The following is a 21736-nucleotide window of genomic DNA, read 5'->3' on the forward strand; positions in this document are numbered from 1 at the left end:
CCAAATTGCATCACACTATAATGCATAGCAATTAATTACCATGCGTTGTGGTGTAATAGAGAGCACATTTGTCTGTTGTGGTGCTATAAAGAATGAATGCCACTGCAGCGTGTTTGTCAGGACATCGTGCACTTTTAGGTACTGCAAAAATCGCACACATTCGCGCATCGCATAGGTGTGAGTGAAACCTGGGGGTGGTTTACAAAACCCTGAAAGTACCTATTTTAATATAAAAAACTATTAAGTTGTATTAAATCAAAAGCAGCCTCCAAAGCCCACACACACACCACAGGTTTTGTAGGTGCACCACAATATGCAAATACAAACTTCATTAATGGCTGCTGAGCCCATTAATCAAATTTAAGAACTGAGGCATAACTAGAGCCTAGAGTACAAGAAACTATGACCTTTCCATCAGTCCAGGGGCCTTTCCCTCGGAGCCCAGGTACACACTGCTGCGACCTATGCAACTTGCGACCCAGTTGCATGACAAGTCCAAACATTCATTTCAATGGGTGCCATCTTAACCACTTAAGCCCCGGAAGGTTTTACCCCCTTCACGACCAAGCCTTTTTTGTGATACCGCCCTGCATTTCTTTAACTGACAATTGCTTGGTCATGTGACGCTGTACACAAATACAATTTTTGTCCTAATTTTCCCCACAAATAGAGCTGTCCTTTGGCTGTATTTGAATACCTCTGATTATTTTTTGCGCTATAAATAAAAAAAATAAAAATAAAAAAAATAAAAAAAAGGAGGGGAGCGACAATTTAAAAAATAATATATACACTCACATATATTTAGAGCTGCCACGACGAGTCGACGCAATCGATTACGTAGACGTGCGTGCAAGGCATTGATGCGTCACACAGTGAGCGTTGCAGGTCCACACCTCCACCACGGCTTTCAGCGCGGTGCTTCTTTCATCCTGCTCTGTGTCTCCCGCTCTCCTGTCTGAATCTGTCCCCTTCTCTCTTCTGTGTCCCCCTCCATGCATCTGTCCCCCTCTCTCTTCTGTGTCCCCCTCCGTGCATCTGTCCCCCTCTCTCTTCTGTGTCCCCCTCCGTGCATCTGTCCCCCTCTCTCTTCTGTGTCCCCCTCCGTGCATCTGTCCCCCTCTCTCTTCTGTGTCCCCCTCCGTGCATCTGTCCCCCTCTCTCTTCTGTGTCCCCCTCCGTGCATCTGTCCCCCTCTCTCTTCTGTGTCCCCCTCCGTGCATCTGTTCCCCTCTCGTGTCCCCCTCCGTGCATCTGTCCCCCTCTCGTGTCCCCCTCCGTGCATCTGTCCCCCTCTCGTGTCCCCCTCCGTGCATCTGTCCCCCTCTCGTGTCCCCCTCTGTCCCTCAGGATGGAGAGCGGAGGTAGGAGCCGGTAAACCCGGCTCCTTCGTTTTAAGAATGTCCATTCACATAACTGAAACATTGTAACCTCCCGCGCTTACGATGCCTCAGTTAACGAATGGAGAGAAGCCGCTGTCGTCTCTCCATTCATTATCAGTGCAGCAGAGGCACCCTCCCCCTTAAAAAAAGAAAGCATTGTAAAAAATAAATGATAAACATTCATGAACTTCTGAACAGATACACACACACACACACACACACACACACGATTGGTTTTCACAAGTTATAAACGATGGGATATTTTAATGCTATTTTTATTTTTTTAAAGTAATGGTGGCGATCAGCAATTTTTTTTGCGGGGCTGCGACATTGCAGTGGACAAATCAGACACTTGACATTTTTTACACTTTTTTGTGATCAGTGCAAAAAAATAAAAAATTTATGCACTGTTGTACTAATGACACTGGCAGGGAAGGGGTTAACATCGGGGGTGATGAAAGGGTTAAACGTGTGCCTAGTCGGTGCTTGCCAACTGTGTGGGGGATGGTCTGACTGCATGAAGACAGAGAACCGTGTCCCTGCTTAGCAGGAACACAAGATCTCTATTTTTCCCTGTTACAATAGCGATCTGTTAGGTTTACATAGGCAGAGCGCCATTCTGCAACTCTGGAGAACGATTGCAGGTGGCCGGCAGACATCGGGTCCGCCAATTGAATCACCCCTCTGTCCAATCAGCCACCGTGCGCCCCCAGGTGTCTTTTGCACGAAATGACATACAGGTACATCAGCTGGTGCAATAGAGCTGACCTGCGGTAGGCAGTCAGCAAGTGATTAATTAATGCGACTCAAGGCTGTGGCAGTGACAAAAAAAATATATAAAGACTGTACTACTTTTTTGCAACTTTGCTGTGATTCCAGTGCCATAGACTGCAATTTAAAATCACAAAAGTAGCAAGCAAGTCTCAAGAGAAATTGCATGTTACAAAACTTTGGGGGTCGCAGCAGTGTGCACAGTGGAGGGACACTTTCACATATTCTGCAGTAGGCTTGGCCGACCCAGGCCCCTCTACGGAAAAGGTTTCAGTACTACTTTGGTGCATTTCTACCACGATGCCGGCCCCATAGAATATGCAAACAACCACATTCAAGTTGCATCACATAATCACACCGAAAGTCAGATCAAAAATCGCATCGCAACAGTGTGAACCTAGCCTTACAGTGATTGGCTGGAGAGTTTTTAGAACTTGCTTATTCAATTCTATGACATTTCTTATCACCAATTATGGCCCCCGCAATCCTCATTTAGGAGATCCAGTGGTTATACGGCCTCCCTGTGCAGACACTAATTATTAGGCCTGATATACAGATTGCAGACAGGCCTGGAAAGATTTCAACTTGGTATACACAGTTTCTGCTCAAAAGGAAATATTTACACAACTGGAAAGCAAACTGGAGCAATGCAATACAAAACAGTACAAACGTGATAAATATTAGGCTTTTAAAGGGCATCTAAACCCAAGCTTAGAGTCATTAGGTGGTGGCTATAGGTTCACACTTATGCAGTTTTCTTGCGGCCCAGTATGTGCGGGCACAGCAGTTTATACATTTAAATTGGCAGCTGTACCTGCAGGAAACGCAAAGAAAAAGTCCCTAACCTTTTCTAAAACCGCAAGTGCACGGAAGCTGCATAGTGCCATGTGCGTCCACGCACGGGAAAACCCACATCGGTTTCCAATGCATGGGGGGGCACATCAACATTTAGAATGACACCCCCCCCCCCCCCACATCTGCTAAACAGCAGCATGTTGTTACCGAGGGTGCGGGAATGCATGCATTTTACACACCTGCACACATGTGAACCTAGCCATAGTTTTATTTATTTTTTCCTCCCAACCTAACAGCATGTTCAGCAAGTACAGAAAGTACCGGCTGATCTTGCCAGAGATGAACTGTCCTTGTCACCTTCCTAGCGATGTTCTGTAAACCACCAATTACCTTCCCTCATCACATAATAGAGATGAAGCAATACGGTCAGGTCTGTAGTCCATATCAGGGGAGCAGTTTGGGGATGGGAAAAGTACACGGACTACCTTCATAAATATAATAGGAGGGGGTGACACAGCCAACCAAAGACAGGAAGGGTGTTATCTGCAGCATTAGCAGGTGAAAAGAAGGCCCTGTGCACACTTGTGAATGGGTAGGTTTGCGATTAACAGCGGGGTTTTCTTGCAATTAGCCCTAAGCAGGAAGCCCCATTCAAAGCAATGGTAGGCTGAATGCTGCTATCCATGGCTGTCCGCATGTAATCAGTCATGCAGCAATCACCTGAGGATGATCTGCCCATGTCACAGACGGTCTGGGCCCAGGGCCAATCATCCTCAGGTAATCACTGCATGACTGATTACATGCAAACAGCCACGGATAGCAGCAGTCAGCCTCCCATTGCTTTCAAATTGGGCTTCCTGCCCACAGCTAATCGCAAGGAACCCCTCACTTAAAGTGGGGTACCCCCTAAAAAAAAAAAATTAAAAAAGTCAGCAGCTACAAATACTGCAGCTGCTGGCTTTTAATAATCGGACACTTACCTGCCCCAGGGTCCAGCGATGCGGGGGAACGAAGCCCCCCCCTCGCTCCCCGCTCCGCTCGCGGCGCCGTCATGCATACTGTGGGCACCCGGCTGTGGCTTCACAGCCGGGCACCCACTGCGCATGCGCGAGCGGCGCAGGGCGCCGTGATACGCCGTACAGTCACCTGGGACACATGACATTTTGGTGGCAACACCACTTTAAGGAAAAAAGGCCCTGTTTTCTCAATGTCTAAATACCCATAGGAGGTGAATACACTGGAGCAGATCATCATGAGTGGCCTTCATGCAATCCAAAAAAAAGTGGATACATTAAAGTGTCACATATTATATACACACACCCCCCGAGATTAGTTTTCTAGATTCTGAAAAAAAAAACCTGGTCGATCCTGCTGCTCTCCATCTCCCCCAATTCAGCTAGGTATTTTGCAGCTGTAGTGGCAACTCTGCACATGCTCAATTTTCAGTGAGTTTCTATGCTATGTCTATGACATCTGAGCAGCCCATGTGACTATATAGAGTCACACATGTAGGCGTATACAAAGTGGTAAAAGAAAGCCCATGCCCTCTTCCATGTCCACTAACCATTTAAACACAATGGGGGCGGGATATTACATGTAAGATTAATGGAGGCTTCACCTCCCTCTTATTCTAAGACACAGGCTAGAGGAGCATGACACTGCCAATGACTAGCAGAAATCTACCCACATCATGTTATTGCCACAAAATAATGAAGATTTGATATCAAATATATGTGTATGCCTATTTAAAACAGTTTGTGGATATTTTTTTTATTTTGTTTTTATTTTGAACATGTGACCATCACCAGAGGAATAGAAGCTCCTCTTAAGTTTTCAAGGCAGACAGGCTGGGAAAGAGCTGGGTAATGTGACAGATCTATATTTATTAAAAAAAAAAAAAAGGTACTTGAGGTTTTTATTTATTTTTATTTTTATTTTTTTGTTTTTTTTGTTTTTTGTTTTAATAAAATAATTACATTACCATCATCCACATACAGAAACAGAAAGGACAAATGTAAATTAAGTGTGTGTTTAGTATCACTTTAAACCACTTCCAGACCGCCCACCGCATATATACTGCGGCAGGGCGGCCCAGCTCCACAAAATGAAGCAACTGTACATCCTTTCGTGCATGAGATACTGTGGACATGGGTACGGCGGATGCAATATCCGCCCGCCACCCTCGATCGTGGTACAGAAAGGCAGAACAGGGATCTGCCTCTAAACAATGCGGACCCCTGCTCTGACAGGGGACAACAGGGAGATCTGCTGTTCCTAGTGATCAGAAACAGTGATCTCTGTGTTGTCCCATTGAGCCCATCCCCCCACACGGTTAACCCTTTGATATCCTCCTAGTGTTAACCCCTTCGCTGTCAGTGTCATTTATACATTGATCATTGCAGTTTTTTTTTTTTTTTTTTTTTTTTTTTTTAGCCCTGATCACTGGTCCCCAAAAAGTGTCATTTAGGGTCAGATTTGTCCACCGTAACCACGCTAAAAATCGCAGATCCCCGCCATTACCAGTAAAAATCATCTAAAAAATGTAAAGTCCCTAAATATAATTACCCATTTTGTAGAATCTATAAAACTTTTGCGCAAACCAATCACAATTTGCTTATTGGGATTTTGTTTACCAAAAATATGTAGAAGAATACATATTGGCCTAAACTGATGAAGACATTTTTTTTTTTGGATATTATAGCAGAAAGTAAAAAACTTTTTTTCCCCCCCAAAATGGTCGCTCTTTTTGTTTACAGTGCAAAAAATAACCACAGAGGTGATCAAATACCCCCAAAAGAAAGCTCTATTTGTGGGGGGGGGGGGGGGGGAGAACATTACATTTTGTTTGGGTACGTCGCACATCTGCGCAATTATCAGTTAAAGCGACACAGTGCCGTATCACAAAAAAATGGCTTTTGGGGTAAATCCTTCCGGGGCTGAAGTGGTTAAAGCCACTGCAGACACAATTTCTACCTTTCTGGCAGCATTCATTATCCCAACTTCACCAGAAAACAGAAGTGAAATATGAATGCTGTGAGCATACAAAGATCTACCTCTAGACAACCTTCCAGGCAGGTGTGTGTGTGTGTGTGTGTGTGTGTGTGTGTGTGTGTGTGTGTGTGTGTGTGTGTGTGTGTGTTTTCCAGCAAGATAACCCCTAGAGAACCGTCACTCGGGAAACAGGGCAATCTGTGCAACTGATGTGAGTTTTATTATATTTAAACTGAACTTTTATTTACTTATGCTGCTTGCAATAATTTACAGTAACGGAAAACGCATATATAATACCCGAGCAGTGCACAATACTTGGCAAATGCAACACCTCTTCTCCTGGCACAAGACTGGTGCAAAGCGTGATCTGGGGTGAGGGTTTTGCTCTGGGTTGGTACAAAAAAAATAAAAAATAAAAAGTGTGTCTACTGTACAACAACCTGAACACAGGCAGCCTGGATGAAGCTGCAACACGTTGCATACCTAACACACCTTCCTGGGAAGCTCCTGAGCCTCGGGCAAAAGCCAAGTAAACACATTGTGGTTGCTGGATGCAGCAGAGGATTGTTACATAGCTGGAGCTTCAGTATACAAAAGATGAACCACAAAATAATAGGAGGTCACTGCTACTTACCTTGCATGCAAATACTCTGTGCAACTTCCTCATTGTATAGGGTTCAACTTCCTCAATGTAAAGAGTTAAAATGAACACGCAATTGTACAAACTTATCTAAGGGATACAGTGACATGAAAGACTGACCATACATTATACAATCCCTAAACAATCTATCTTATATTGAAGAAAAAAAATGCTAAAATATACTATACTTGCATAGATTTATTCATTCTCACAGCAAACGTTTGAATGATTTGATAGCCAATTATAGATCTTTAATAAAATTGCAGATTTTTTTTTAAAGAGAGTTTATTATTTCATTTTTATTTCTACCATGTTCATCTCCAGCATAAGTGATCACCAACGGAACCATAGGTGTTGGTACATTTCTAAACAAGGCTGGGCATACACCGTTAGAAAATCATTGGGAGAAAAAAAAAAGAAAAAAAGAAGTTGGATTTCTAAGGATCTTTCGAACTTGCATGTGATAACACCATCATTGTATAGCTATAGGTCACCCAATTAGCGACATATCGATTGATAACAAACTGTATATTTTCTGCCAATTGATTACGCAATCCAGGGTTAGATTATGAATACGCTGTAGATGTCAAACCATTTGACAGATTCCACTACTCCGGTTTAAAAAAAATTAATAGTTTAGTCTCAAAAAAAAAAAAAAAAAAATAAAAAAAACACGACACCCGTTGGTTCGTTTTTTGCCATAAAACTTTGCATTTCAATGATTCTAATCAGCCCACTAACATTTTAAAAAATTTAAGCAACTGAGCGTATCGAATGCTTTTTAACGATTTTGTAACCGTGTATGGCCAGCATTAATCACCATAAAACAAATCTGCATAGTACAAGAATTAGCATCAACATGTTACCTCCTGAATTAGTATAGGAGCTGTATGTCTTTTTTTTACAAATTATTTTCCTGACCAATAGAAATAAATCGCTGCTGAAGAAACTGGTTAAGCAGTCACCCAGGTCTGATCAAGTAGTGAATGAGTCATTGCACCTGTACTATCACCCCCATGCCTGGGAAATGCATTAGGTTGCTCAAGCTTACCTTAGCCACCCAGCTAAACAGAGGTGACATTTTAGCAGTCACAAAGGCTCCTCCACATCGCACACCCTACGCAGACCAGCTGAAAACAGAGGGGCACCAGCCTGGGATTGCAGGCTCCATGGAGTTTGCTAGGAAGGCACAAGTCCCATTCTGAGTGCAGCTGAGCGATGACTTCCCACAGCCAGCAACCAGCATGATGTCATTGTGGGTAAGACATCCCAGCCTGAGAGCGGGGAGGGGAAAAGAGTTGACCCAGCAAGTTTTCACAGCAGATCCCGCCTGTTCAGAATTAAAACATTCAGAAGGTGAAAGTGTTTTACATGACTCAGGAAAGCGAGACAGCAGTCTGGAAGGGTTATACACAGAGGGCACAACAAAGAGGAGAGATGGGAAAGTCTTTTATATGCTACAGAGCCCTGGGGGTGCTTGCGTTTGCACATTTCAACTAACTGAAAATAAAAGCCACCTTTAGGAAATACAGACTCCTCAAAAAATAAAAATCAGTAAGTAGATCATTTAAAGGATCTGTCAGTATTTCAGAAACTGGAAGCTCTGGTGAGCAGAGTCAGAGTTGCCTTATTTTTCTCCCCAACATTCCTATCTGTGACCCCTGGTGACACCACGCCACTGTACATGACAGATAAAATATAAAGAATCTGATAGGATGAGAAGAACCCCACTGTACTTCCTCCAGCCTGTTACCAGGAACACACACACACACACACACACACACACACTGCATCTCAAGAGTACACACCTCACATCTTTGTAAAGATTTTATTATATCTTTTCATGTGACAACATGTTACAATGTAAAGTAGTGAGTGTACAGCTTGTATAACAGTGTACAGTACATTTGCTGTCCCCTCAAAATAACTCAACACACAGCCATTAAAGAGGAAGTAAACCCCCATGAGTTTACTTCCTCTTTCATTCCCTGCAAAGGTAAAGCATAATGGACTACTATGCATCGGGGCATATCAGCGTTGACGGCGGCGTGCTCAGTGCGCCTGCGCGCTGCTGTCTACAGCGCATGCGCCGTAGACAGAGGTGCCTGTCTTTCGCCAAATATCTCCTAAACTGTGTAGGTTTAGGAGATATTTCTTGGACCTACAGGTAAGCCTTAATCTAGGCTTACCTGTAGATCAAAGTGTGTTGTAAGGGTTTACAACCACTTTAATGTCTATACCGCTGGCAACAAAGTGTCAATATTTTGTGTGACCACCATTATTTTCCAGCACTGCCTTAACCCTCTTGGGCATGGAGTTCCCCAGAGCTTCACAAGTTGTCACTGAAATCCTCTTCCACTCCTCCAGGATGACATCACAGAGCTAGGGGAAGTTAGAGATCTTGTGCTCCTCCACCTTCCGTTTGAGGATACCCCACAGATGCTCAAGAGGGTTTAGGTCTGGAGACATGCTTGGCCAGTCCATCACCTTTACCCCTCAGCTTCTTTAGCAAGGCAGTGGTCGTCTTGGAGGTGTGTTTGGGGTCATTATGTTGGAATACTGCCCTGCGTCCCAGTCTCTAAATGGAGAGGATCATGCTCTGCTTCTGTATGTCACAGTACATGTTGGCATTCATGGTTCCCTCTATGAACTGTAGCTCCCCAGTGCCGGCAGCACCCCCCCCCCCTTTAACCTCTGCAGCAATGCCGGCAGCACTCATACATCTATTTCCCAAAGACAACCTCTGGATATGACGCTGAGCACATGAACTCAACTTCTTTGGTCGACCATGGTGAGGCCTGTTCTGAGTGGAACCTGTCCTGTTAACCACTTGGCACCCATACTACGTCATTCAGATATCGGCGTTTTCAGCCGGCGATTCCCTGCACCATAAGAACGATCATAGCGGCTGTTCCGCCGGTGCTTGTACCGACTCACCGCTTCCATCGGCGAGTTGGTCACAGGATCCGCCGGCCCCCAGAAGTTACCATAGAGATTTCCGGCGAACCAGATCGTCCCCGGAGTCTCTATGATCGTTCGGAGGCGGGGCGCGATGTTATGATGTCACGCCCGGCCTCTGCATTCAAATTAACGGCGCCAAAATGGCTGGGAAGCCAGGATCGTTTTTTTATTTTTTATTTTAGGCTTTCCAGCCTAGAGGTGAGATATGGGGTCTTACTGACCCCATATCTCACTGTAAATAGGTCCCATCGTGCCAAATTTCCTATTGCAAGGGATGTTTACATTCCTTGCAATAGGAATAAAAGTAATCAATTTTTTATTTTATTTTTTAAGTGTAAAATTAAAAAAATAAAATTAACAATAAAAAAAAAAAAAGTAAAGCGCCCCTGTCCCCATGAGCTCGTACACAGAAGCGAACGCATACGCAAGTCCCGCCCACATATGAAAACGGTGTTCAAACAACACATGTGAGGTATCGCCACAAACGTAAGAGCGAGAGCAATAGCGCTAGCCCTAGACCTCCTCTGTAACTCAAAACATGTAACCAGTAAACAATTTTAACACATCGCCTATGGGGATTTTTAAATACCAAATTTTGGCTCCATTCCATGAGCGCGTGCAATTTTGAAGCGTGACATGTTGGGTATCTATTTACTCGGCGTATCTTCCTCTTTCACATTATGCAAAAAAATTGGGCTAACTTTACTGTTTTTTTTTAAAGTGTGAAACTGTTTTTTTTTTCTGAAAAAACGTGTTCGAAAAATTGCTGCTTGCAACGACCGGCATTGTATTCTCTAGGGCAGTGATGGCGAACCTTGGCACCCCAGATGTTTTGGAACTACGTTTCCCATGATGCTCAAATACACTGCAGAGTGCATGAGCATCATGGGAAATGTAGTTCCAAAACATCTGGGGTGCCAAGGTTCGCCATCACTGCTCTAGGGTCTTTGCTAAAAAAAATATATATAATGTTTGGGGGTTCTATGTAATTTTCTAGCAAAAAAAATTACGAATTTTACATGTAGGAGAGAGATGTCAGAATTGGCCTGGGCGCGAAGTGGTTAAACTGCTGTATGGTCTTGGCCACCTTGCTGCAGCTCAGTTTCAGGATCTTGGAAATCTTCTTATAGCCTAGACCATTTTTATGTAGAGCAACAATTCTTTTTTTTTCAGATCCACAAAAGAGTTCTTTGCCATGGGGTACCATGTTGAACTTCCAGTGACCAGTATGAGAGAGTGAGAGCGATAAAACCAAATTTAACACACCTGTTCACCATTCACACCTGAGACCTTGTAAGACTAATGAGTCACATGACACCGGGGAGAGAAAATGGCCAACTGGGCCCAATTTGGACATTTTCACTTAGGGGTGTACTCACTTGTTGCCAGCGGTTTAGACATTAACCTGTTCAGATCCACGCTATAGCTGAATGATGGCTACGGCACAGATCTGCTTTGCCGGGAGGCTGTCTATTAACATCCTCCCCTTTCAAAGCTGGCCCCTTACCATGTGATCAGCTGTTAGCCAATGACAGCCGATGATGTGATGTGAACAGAGGCTCGGTACTCGTTTTTTTCCCTTCTCAAGCTGACAACGCGAGAAGAAAAAAAAAAAAAAGCATAGCGCTGGCTTCTGTATGTAGGGACATCCGTCCGGAAGTGGAAGAGCCTCTGTACCCACCAGTACCCCGAATCAGTGCCCACCAATCAGTGACCACAGTACATCAGTGCCTACAAGTGCCACCTAATAATGCCCACCAGTGGTGCCAATCAGTGCTACCTATCCGTGTCACCTACCAGTGCCAATGCCCAGTGCCACCCATCAATGCCCACCAGTGCTACCCTATCAGTGCCCATCAGTGCAGCCTCATCAGCATACATCAATGAAGGAGAAAAATTACCTGTTTGCAAAATTTATTAACAAAATATAAAACGGTTTTGTATTGTTTATTTTTTTAAATTAGTCTTTTTAAATGTAACAAAAAATAGAAAACTCAAGTGATCAAATTTCATTTGGGTACAGTATTGTATGACCGCGCAATTGTCGTTCAAAGAGTGACAGTGCTAAAAGCTGAAAATTGATCTGGGCAGGAGGGGGGGGGGGGGGTTTAGGTTCCCAGTAAGCAAGTGGTTAATGGCTAAGTGTTAGTTTGAGAGCACAGCAAATTGACACTGTTATACAAGCTGTACACTCACTATTTTACATTGTAGCAAAGTGTAATTTCTTCAGTATAACATGAAAAGATATAATAAAATATTTACAAAAATGTGAGAGGTGTATATTCACTTTTGTGAGATATTGTATATACACACAAAATTCAGATTAGCCAGTGATGGATTCCACACACCAGGAACCAACCAACACAGTAAGATCAGGTCTGGGTGGATTGCATCCTGCAGCAACCAGGAAAGACAAAAGAGGAATATGATGTCACAGCAAACAAAGACTAGGAAGTACAGACGAGGGTACAATTTACACCTAGATTAACATATGTAATTGCTTTTTGTTTAACCATCCTAGTTGGCTTTGCTTACGTGTAATCAAGTATAATTAGACCAAACCTGTTAAACCATTAATCAGCCTGTGTAACCAAGGCCACTCATACACAGACCGAATTTCTTTCCTGCAGGCACAGGTGGTTGTACCAAAGTTGATCGATCAACTTATTACATTCAGATTGCCCATACAAGATTCCAATCAGAACCGAGGTTCCTTCTTAACCAGCCATAGACAGTTCGAATCTCAGCCAGTTCAGCTTGGATTGGCCGAGATTCCAACCATGTATGGGCAGGCTGAAAGTCAACTTAGGTACAACCAGCCTGTCAGCTTTTACATGTGAACACTGCTAGCCGCAATTAAAGCTGCTAGCAGTAAACACGGTGTTCTCCCGGCGAGGATGGCTCCCCCCACCCTCCCACTAGAAGAACACAACGGCTCCATGGGAGGGATTCCGCCATCAACAAGTAGCTGCAGGCAAGAAAAATCGCTTGCTCTATGGTTGGCTTAAGGCTGGGTTCACACTGCTGCGGGGGGAGATCCGGATGTGATTCGCACCGCAAATCACATCCGATCTCCGTAGCGCTGCGAGTTCAGCCATACAGATAGTATGGCTGAACTCGCAGCGGTCCCGCAGCAAACTCGCACGGGACCCTTTTTTTCGTCTGCAACAGAATCGGATCGCATGGGCGTTCACACCATGCGATCCGATTCTTGTGCGAGTCGGCAGATCGCACTGCGATATGCGATCGGATCTGGGGGTGTCATTAACATATCATTGACACTCCCAGCCGTTCGCATAGGGCAGTGTGAACTGCCGGCGGGAGTCGTGCGATGCGGGAAAACGCCGCGAATTCGCGGCGTTCCCGTATCGCAGCGGTGTGAACCCGGCCTAATGGTGACTATTCCTCATGTGAAGCTGAACTACAATGAGCCATTTAAAATTAAAAATGCCATCTGAGTGTACATTAGAACAAAAGAAGAAAATAAAAGCAGAGTTCCACAAAAAGTGTAGCTGCTGACTTTTAATAACACACTCACCTGTCCCATGATCAGTGGCATCGGGAGGGGTGGCTAAGAGTGGCTGGAGCCCCGAGTGGGCCCCCAAAAAGCCCAGTCTCGGGTATTCACAAAGCTATTAGTCCCGAGGGTGGCCGAGTGACATAGCAGGTCCCGCCTTCTGGAGCCTGCAGAGCATATGATGGACATCCCACTGGTCCAATGTCAGGACTGTGGGACATTGACATCCATCATAGGTGCTGCAGGCTCCAAAAAGGTGGGAATGACAATGCGACCACGTCACTACGAGAAGATCCACACTTGGCGCTCGGCTCTCCTCTGTCTCTGGCTGCCTGCTGTCTCCTGGGATGAGCACGTCGGAGCCGCACACTACAACTGAGCTGCAGGAGGAGCCGGAGGTCACTGTTACCTGAAATCTGACATCAAGTGTAATGGTCAGTTAGGTCAGTGTACGTCAAGTAGGTCAGCATTGATGGGCACTGGTAAGCCAGGCAGCAAGCAACAGTAAGCTTACCAACACCCCCCCCCCCCCCCCCCACCACCATGCCACACAACAGAGCGCTTTGAGGGTGAGCCTACATCAAAAGGAATGAAGCTCTCAGCAGCTGCCCCTGCTGGTTATATAGGGAAGGATATACAAAAAATTTAATACAAATACTGTTTTTGGCTGATCTGTATACCACAGTCACATGATAATCTGCAGTTTGTCCAGAGCTGTGTGTTCAGGTAGGAGGAGATTTCCATTACAGCCTGTATACACACCCACATGTGTGATGTCAATATCATGTGACCTGGCTAGCTCCGAGAACAAGGAAATGTTCTTTCAAGCATAAAAGACAACTGAACATGTGCAGGTTGGCTACCCTGCCTGTGTGTTAGCTGGCGTTCCCCAGATAGACCGTGCAGGAGGTAAGGATCTGTGCATACAGGATCAAAGTTTTTGGTTTTGTTTTCTAAACACATTGCAGAGTATTAACCCCTTACGTTCCACAGCGAGTATAACAAGCATGCTATTCTGCATATACAGACCGATTTTACTGTTGTGGGTTTAGTAACACTACAAAGACAGAAGGTGGCTATGGACAGCCACTCTACTTTGAAGGTGGGCGATAATCAAGTGTCAACTTTTCAGCGAATCAGAATTGGTTCTACAGCAACAAACAAAAATCAGATGTGGTTACGACAGACTGCACCCCAATATACCCCGACTCTTTGGGACCCATGTCTGAAAGGAGTTGTATTTTTTGTTGCTCTTGTATTAGAAGCGACATTAAGGCTCCGATCACACTTGTGCAACTTTGATGCAACTGTTCCACTCTCTTTCACACATCAGAGTAGTGCAGAAACCTATTCAAAGTTGCTTACCCTTTAAGTCACATAGATATAAAATGGGTTCCACTGAAACAGATTGGACACCAAGTCGCAGCCTAAATCTTCAGCGCACACCTTCCTGTAGAAATGGCTGTACAAGTGGGTGCCGCAGTGATCATTTGGAACTGTATATGGTCAGAATGAGAAAACATCACCAGCACCCCATGGAGCTCCAGAACTTAATAAAGCAATTCAATTGTTACAGTAAAAGCAACAATACAGAGCATCACAGGACTCCATCAGTTATGTGTCCAAAGTCGCATGACAAGTCGCACACGTGTGAACAAAGCCTTAATAAAGGAATTTCCCCAGAATATACCTAGATTTTCATGTCTCGTCTATGAAGTGCTCTTCCCTTCACAGTGTAAGGTTTCTTAGAAACTCTGTGTGCACTTCAATCACATGACAGAACCTTTACAAAACCATTTGGTTAGGAAGAAAACTGCAGTTTCTTGTTGCTCACTTTGTCCATAATCCTCTCCACATGACTGAAGCAGAATATTGAAGGATTACATAAGAAAAAGCTTTTTCCCAGTTATCTCCAACGCAGCAGCAAAAACTGATTTGCATAAATACAAAAGATAAAAGTGCACCCCGTCTAAAACCAGGACCCCGGCCCACTCAGTAAACTATCAATGACAGCTTTCAAATTAAATATCTTAAAGATGAGCCTAGCAACGTGATTAAAGTATAACTAAAGACAAAACCTATGTGACAGAGTGGAGATGGATTAGAACACTGTCAGTTTTTAGTGCTGCCTCTGTCCCAATTAGGAAGATTCACCCATCATCACCAAAAGTCTAAATTTTGGGTTGCCACCAGAACAGGAATAGTGGGGAACTCCTCCAATTGGGACACTAGTTCTATGACGTTGGTGACTGACAACCAGAGATTTTCCTCACTTCTTGTTGTGGATATTGGACAGGAAGTGAAGGGAAATCATCCTAATGGGACACAGATCAAACAAAAACAGGGGATATAACCCTCCCTCACACTATCCAAACTGAAACAAAAAGTTCTATTTAAAAAGTTCCATTTACAAAATAATAGCAACATGGCTGGAACATCCAAAGAAATATTTACAATCTATATAGTTACAAGAAACAGTTTCTGAACTGTTGGGAATGACCTGGATTCACACATACATGGATTAGCCCTGGTTCACACTGGTACCATCTGACATGTCAAATCGGCGACAATTGCCAGCAATGACACCGTCCTAAAATCGGTGCAACGCCACATTTACATCATGGCACCAATTTTAAAAAGTCATTTCTGTACTACTTTTTGTGATTTTAGCTTGCGATTTCCATTGACATCTGCACAGATGTCTGAAATCGCCGCTGAAATCTGGACCGAGAGTGAAATCATTCAGCTGAACTCGCACGCCTTCATTCCCGCAGCTCAGTGTGAACCTGGGCTTAGGCTCAGTTCACACTGAATGGATTTGATCTGATAATATTTCACATCGCGATTTGTGTTTTGACAGGTGCAAATTTTATGCAATTTCTGTGGTGACTGAGAAGCGAGGGAGATTAAAGTTGCACCGCACCAAACTCGCACAGCACCCTTTTTTTTACCTGGATCAAAATCACACCACATCAATAAGAACAGCCTTCACAGAAAACAATGTATTTCCAGATGACATGCAAATCTATGCCTTTCATATCACATCAGATTCCCATCAGTGTGAACCGGGCCTTAATATCTTATACGACCTTCATCAAGGTCATAATAAGTGTCAGTCATATTTAACACATAAAATCTTCAGTACCGGTTAAACAGTATTCCAATCAATATCCTTCACAAAAAAAATCACAACAAATAAAAAAAGGGTTTGTGAACTTCTAGGGTTCCTGTGTCAAACACAGAGTCCAAAGGCCGAATCTGGCCCTCCAGACCAGTTTATGGGGCCCTCTCAGCTCTCCTGCAGCACTCGTGTGGTCTCAAGTCCCCACCTCGTTTCAGCAATAGGCAGAGGAGAGGACAGAACTCCTCCACCAGATCCTGCACTTTTATACAGCCCCAGAGGCTGGTCTCTGCCCGTTTCAGCAGTTGGCAGCAGATTTCCTTCTACAGATCCTGCACTCCTCTGTGCACGTGCAACACGCCCTCAGCTCAGCCTCCCCTGGTCCTGGCATTCAGCAGACTGACAACTGACTCCAGCCCTCCTCCAGATCCATAAGGGGGGTGCGCTGTGATGTAAGGGAGTGCGGAGGATTCGACTTCTGATCGGGGGTCTCTGGCCATCTGCTTATAATAATGAGAATACAAATATAAAGTATAAAAAAAGAGGGTCGCACACTGCTGGTATCCTAAACAAGAAAGTTTGTTAGCAACTGCTCAGGCACAGCACCATGGCAGAAAGTTTCTTGCAAAGGATACTAGAGGCTCATGACCCTCCTTTTCAGACTTGCATCTTCTACTACAGGAGTACAAATGGGCTCCGTGCCAGTCTGCATCAGCCCTTCACAGCTTAAAGCAGAGTTACACATAAAAGTGGAACTTCGGGTTTGAGGACTCCGACATGCCACAGGTCCCAGTGCATACTTGGCTGTGAAACCGCAAGCTGTCACAGCTGGGTGCCCACACTAGTGAGGCTTCGGGCAGCCGCATCGCGGGACAGGAGAGTGAGCGAGTATATGCAATAAATAAATAAATAAATATATACAGTGGTGTGAAAAAGTGTTTGCCCCCTTCCTCATTTCCTGTTCCTTTGCATGTTTGTCACACTTAAGTGTTTCGGAACATCAAACCAATTTAAACAATAGTCAAGGACAACACAAGTAAACACAAAATGCAATTTGTAAATGAAGGTGTTTATTATTAAAGGTGAAAAAAAATCCAAACCATCATGGCCCTGTGTGAAAAAGTGATTGTTAAAACATACTATAACTGTGGTTGTCCACACCTGAGTTCAATTTCTCTAGCCACACCCAGGCCTGATTATTGCCACACCTGTTCACAATCAAGGCATCACTTAAATAGGAGCTGCTGGACACAGTAAGGTCCACCAGAAGATCCTTAAGGCCGGGTTCACACTATAGCGATCCGCGGCGTTTACCCGCATCGCACACCTCCCGCCGGCAGTTCACACCGCCCTATGCGGACGGCTGGGAGTGTCAATGTTATGTTAATGACACCCCCAGATCCGTCGGCATATCGCAGTGCGATCTGCCGACTCGCACAGGAGTCGGATCGCATGGTGTGAACCCCCATGCGATCCGATTCTGTTGCGGACCCAAAAAAGGGTCCCGTGCGAGTTTGCTGCGGGAGCGCTGCGAATTCAGCCATACTATCTGTATGGCTGAACTCGCATCGCTACGGAGATCGGATGTGATTTGCTGTGCGAATCACATCCGGATCTCCCCCCGCAGCGGTGTGAACCGGGCCTAAAAGCTACACATCATGCCGAGACCCAAAGAAATTCCGGAACAATTGAGAAAGAAAGTAATTGAGATCTATCAGTCTGGAAAGGGTTATAAAGCCATTTCCAAAGCTTTGGGAATCCAGCGAACCACAGTGAGAGACATTATCCACAAATGGCGAAGACATGGAACAGTGGTGAACCTTCCCAGGAGTGGCCGGCCGCCCAAAATTACCCCAAGAGCGCAGCGACGACTCATCCAAGAGGTCACAAAAGACCCCACAACAACGTCCAAGGAACTGCAGGCCTCACTTGCCTCAGTTAAGGTCAGCGTTCATGCCTCCACCATCAGGAAAAGACTGGGCAAAAATGGCCTGCATGGCAGAGTTCCAAGGAGAAAACCACTGCTGAGCAAAAAGAACATCAAAGCTCGTCTCAATTTCTCCACAACACATCTTGATGATCCCCAAGACTTTTGGGACAACATTCTGTGGACCGATGAGACAAAAGTGGAACTCTTTGGAAGGTGTGTGTCCAAGCATATCTGGCGTAGAAGGAACACTGCATTTCATAAAAAGAACATTATACCAACAGTAAAATATGGTGGTGGTAGTGTGATGGTCTGGGGCTGTTTTGCTGCTTCAGGACCTGGAAGACTTGCCGTGATAAAAGGAACTATGAATTCTGCTGTCTAACAAGAGATCCTGAGGGAGAATGTCTGACCATCTGTTTGTGTACTCAAGCTGAAACGAACTTGGGTTCTGCAGCAGGACAATGATCCTAAACACACCAGCAAGTCCACCACCGAATGGCTGAAGAAAAACAAAATGAAGACTTTGGAGTGGCCTAGCCAAAGTCCTGACCTGAATCCTATTGAGATGTTGTGGTATGACCTTAAAAAGGCCGTTCATGCTCGAAAACCCTCTAATGTAACTGAATTAGGACAATTCTGCAAAGATGAGTGGGCCAAAAGTCCTCCAGGACGCTGTAAAAGCCTCATTGCACGTTATCGCAAACGCTTGGTTGCAGTTGTTGCTGCTAAGGGTGGCCCAACCAGTTATTAGGTTTAGGGGGCAATCACTTTTTCACACAGGGCCATGATGGTTTGGATTTTTTTTCACCTTTAATAATAAACACCTTCATTTACAAATTGCATTTTGTGTTTACTTGTGTTGTCCTTGACTATTGTTTAAATTGGTTTGATGTTCCGAAACACTTAAGTGTGACAAACATGCAAAGGAACAGGAAATGAGGAAGGGGGCAAACACTTTTTCACACCACTGTATATATTTAAGCTGCTGACTTTTGGTAAACAGAAAAACAAGTAAAACACAGCTTTAAGTCTTAAAAGTATGGGTTGGAGGTCACTGCTGTTTTATACTTACCTAAGTGGGTGCAACATTGGTCAGATACTGCATCTGTCCTCTGGCGTCTCTGCACTGAGGATCGATCGAACACTGCAGATGGCTCGGTTCTCTTGGCTCCCAGGGTAGAGAGCTGCTGCCTGTCAATCAGCTGCTCTGCTCCCCCAAGCTCACTGGAGCACTGATCTGTGAAGGGGCGGAGATCGGCCTTCTCAGCGGCTCGCTGTGAGGCTGAGACGGCTATCACTCCAGGCACCTGGCGGATCCAGACTTCCAGAGTCAGGATGACATGGTGCCTGGACTGATATTGATGACGTCATCTGAGAGTGGACTTCAGTCCGCTCTCTGCTGAAAACTGGTCCCAGGCGTGCAAAACAAATTGTACCCTTGTGACCAATAGAAGAAGCCCAGCCAAACAAGCTCAGGCTGGACTTCTACAATACCGATGCGGCCCGCGATGAAATAGAATTTGGAACCCCTGCTCTAGGGTAAATGGACACAGACATGCCAACAGATGCAATTAAAGGGTATGGTCTGAATGTGCCCCAGTCTCTAAAGCCGGCCATAGGCGGAGTTAATCTTGGCTGGTTCAGCAAAGACCAGCCGAGATTCTAACCACGTATGGACTAGGTGCGTGTACCCAGCTAATCAAAAATCGATCAATTGGGTTACAACCACCATGCGATTATTGCCAGTGGCTATACCCGCTAGCAATAATTACTGGTGGGTTCTCCCAGCTGGGATGGCTTCCCCCACTGGAAGAACACAGCAGTTCCATGTGAAGGACTGACTGTGTTGATGGGAACAAAATATCAAGTGATTTTGTTTGGGTTGCAGTACAGAAAATCACACCATCTATGGCCAACTTTAAGGCTCTACTCCAAACCCATATAAAAAGACACAAATCAATTCAGCTCTGCAAGCACCAACATATCCTATATTATGTATATTTTTTTATAAATGCCAGGATTTCCATTTCAGGCACTTGTATTACAGCCACCTGCAGTCACTGTACAGTAGGGCTCAAAGGAGGGAAGGGGGAAGCCACACATACAGCCAATCAGGAGTCTGCAGTGCAAGGAGCATGCTGATAGAAGCACACAGAGCAAGATGAGAGCTCATCAGTATGCTGCTTATAAAGCCTCATACACACGATCGGACTTTGTACAAACTTTCCCTTGGATTTTTGTACAAAGGGCGTCGGCCGAGAACTTGTATTGCATACACACAGCAGGACTTTTTCAGCCAACTTTCACCAAATCATGTGGTTTGTCTGCTCTTTACCACCACCTTTGGTCAACTTCTGTATTGTTGCCTGATCTTTTGCATTGGTTCTGAGCATGCCCGTTTGTACTTTGTACAAAAGTCCTATGGTTTTCTGTACACACGATCAGACTTTGCTCCATCAGACTTTTGTTGCCAGAAAGTTTGTCCATTCGCACAGCCAAAAGTCAGATGAAAACCAAAAAAAAAAGGCTAATTTGCATGTTTGTTGTCAAAAAGTCTGATCGTGTGTATGGGCCTTTAGACTGTTCAGTCACAAGGTTGGGGGGGCCCTGTAAAGCTGGGTACACGCCGAGGTTTTTTTTTTTTTCGCCACCCCATTCAATTATCAGGGTGGAAAAAATAAATAATCCCTGCATCCATATAAGCAATGTGGATTCAGAGATCTGCGCCCCCCCCCCCATTGCTTTCTCAGGGTGGGAGCTTCTCCCCTCCCCAGTCAGAATACACTGATCAAGCACTATCTCATTGGAAGAAAGCAATTGTGGTGCAGGCAGAGAGAATGGTAAATAGAATAGATCTTCCTTAACCACTTGCCTACTGGGCACTTAAACACCCTTCCTTTCAGCTTTCGGTGCTCTCACACTTTGAATGACAATTACTCAGTCATGTAACACTGTACCCAAATGAATTTTTTGTCCTTTTTTCCCCACAAATAGAGCTTTCTTTTGGTGGTATTCATCTCTGGGGTTTTTATTTTTTTCTCTATAAATGAACAAAAAAACGAAAATTATTATTATTTGGTCTTTGTGAAAGTTAGAGAGTCTACAAGGTGTGGTGCGAATCATACAAAATTGATCACATCTGATGTACTGGTGGCCTATCTCACTTCTTGTGACCCGAACAAGTCCGGAAAGTACAAATACCCCCCAAATGACCCCTTTTTGGAAAGTAGACATTCCAAGGTATTTAGTAAGAGGCATGGTGAGCTTTTTGATGTTGTCATTTTTTCTCACAATTCTTTGCAAAATTAAGATTTTTTTTTCCTACAAAATTGTCATTGTAATAGGTTATTTCTCTCACATGGCATGTGTATACCACAAATGACACCCCAAATTAAATTATGCTACTCCTCCTGAGTATTACAATACCACATGTGTGGGACTTTTCCACAGCCTGGCCACAAAGAGAGGCCCAACATGCAGGGAGCGCCGTCACGTGTTCTAGGAGCATAAATTACACATCTAACTTGTTGACTACCTATTACACTTTTGAAGGCCGTGGAGCACCAGGACAATGACACGTGGCACAGATGGCACCGATACGTGGCACTAACAGGTAGCACTGGGCGAGGAT

At 44.6% G+C, this 21736-nt stretch overlaps 1 protein-coding gene across 8 annotated transcripts in view; it reads right to left on the reverse strand.

Annotated features, from left to right (window-relative positions):
• Positions 1-21736, reverse strand: part of TBC1D1 (TBC1 domain family member 1) — a 311597-nt gene that overhangs the window by 190449 nt on the left and 99412 nt on the right. The window contains exon 1 of one of the 8 annotated variants that reach the window (XM_077477651.1): positions 7628-7816. The exons of the other annotated variants lie outside the window; for them this stretch is intronic. Coding sequence (XP_077333777.1) covers positions 7628-7657 — 30 coding nt within the window. The 5' untranslated portion in view covers positions 7658-7816. Of the gene's footprint in view, positions 1-7627; positions 7817-21736 lie in introns of those variants that run through there. 8 annotated transcript variants of the gene reach the window in all.

Source organism: Lithobates pipiens, unplaced genomic scaffold, assembly GCF_037356315.1.
Source record: "Lithobates pipiens isolate NorthernLeopardFrog02 unplaced genomic scaffold, aLitPip1_a1.2 Scaffold_13, whole genome shotgun sequence".
NCBI lineage: Eukaryota > Metazoa > Chordata > Amphibia > Anura > Ranidae > Lithobates > Lithobates pipiens.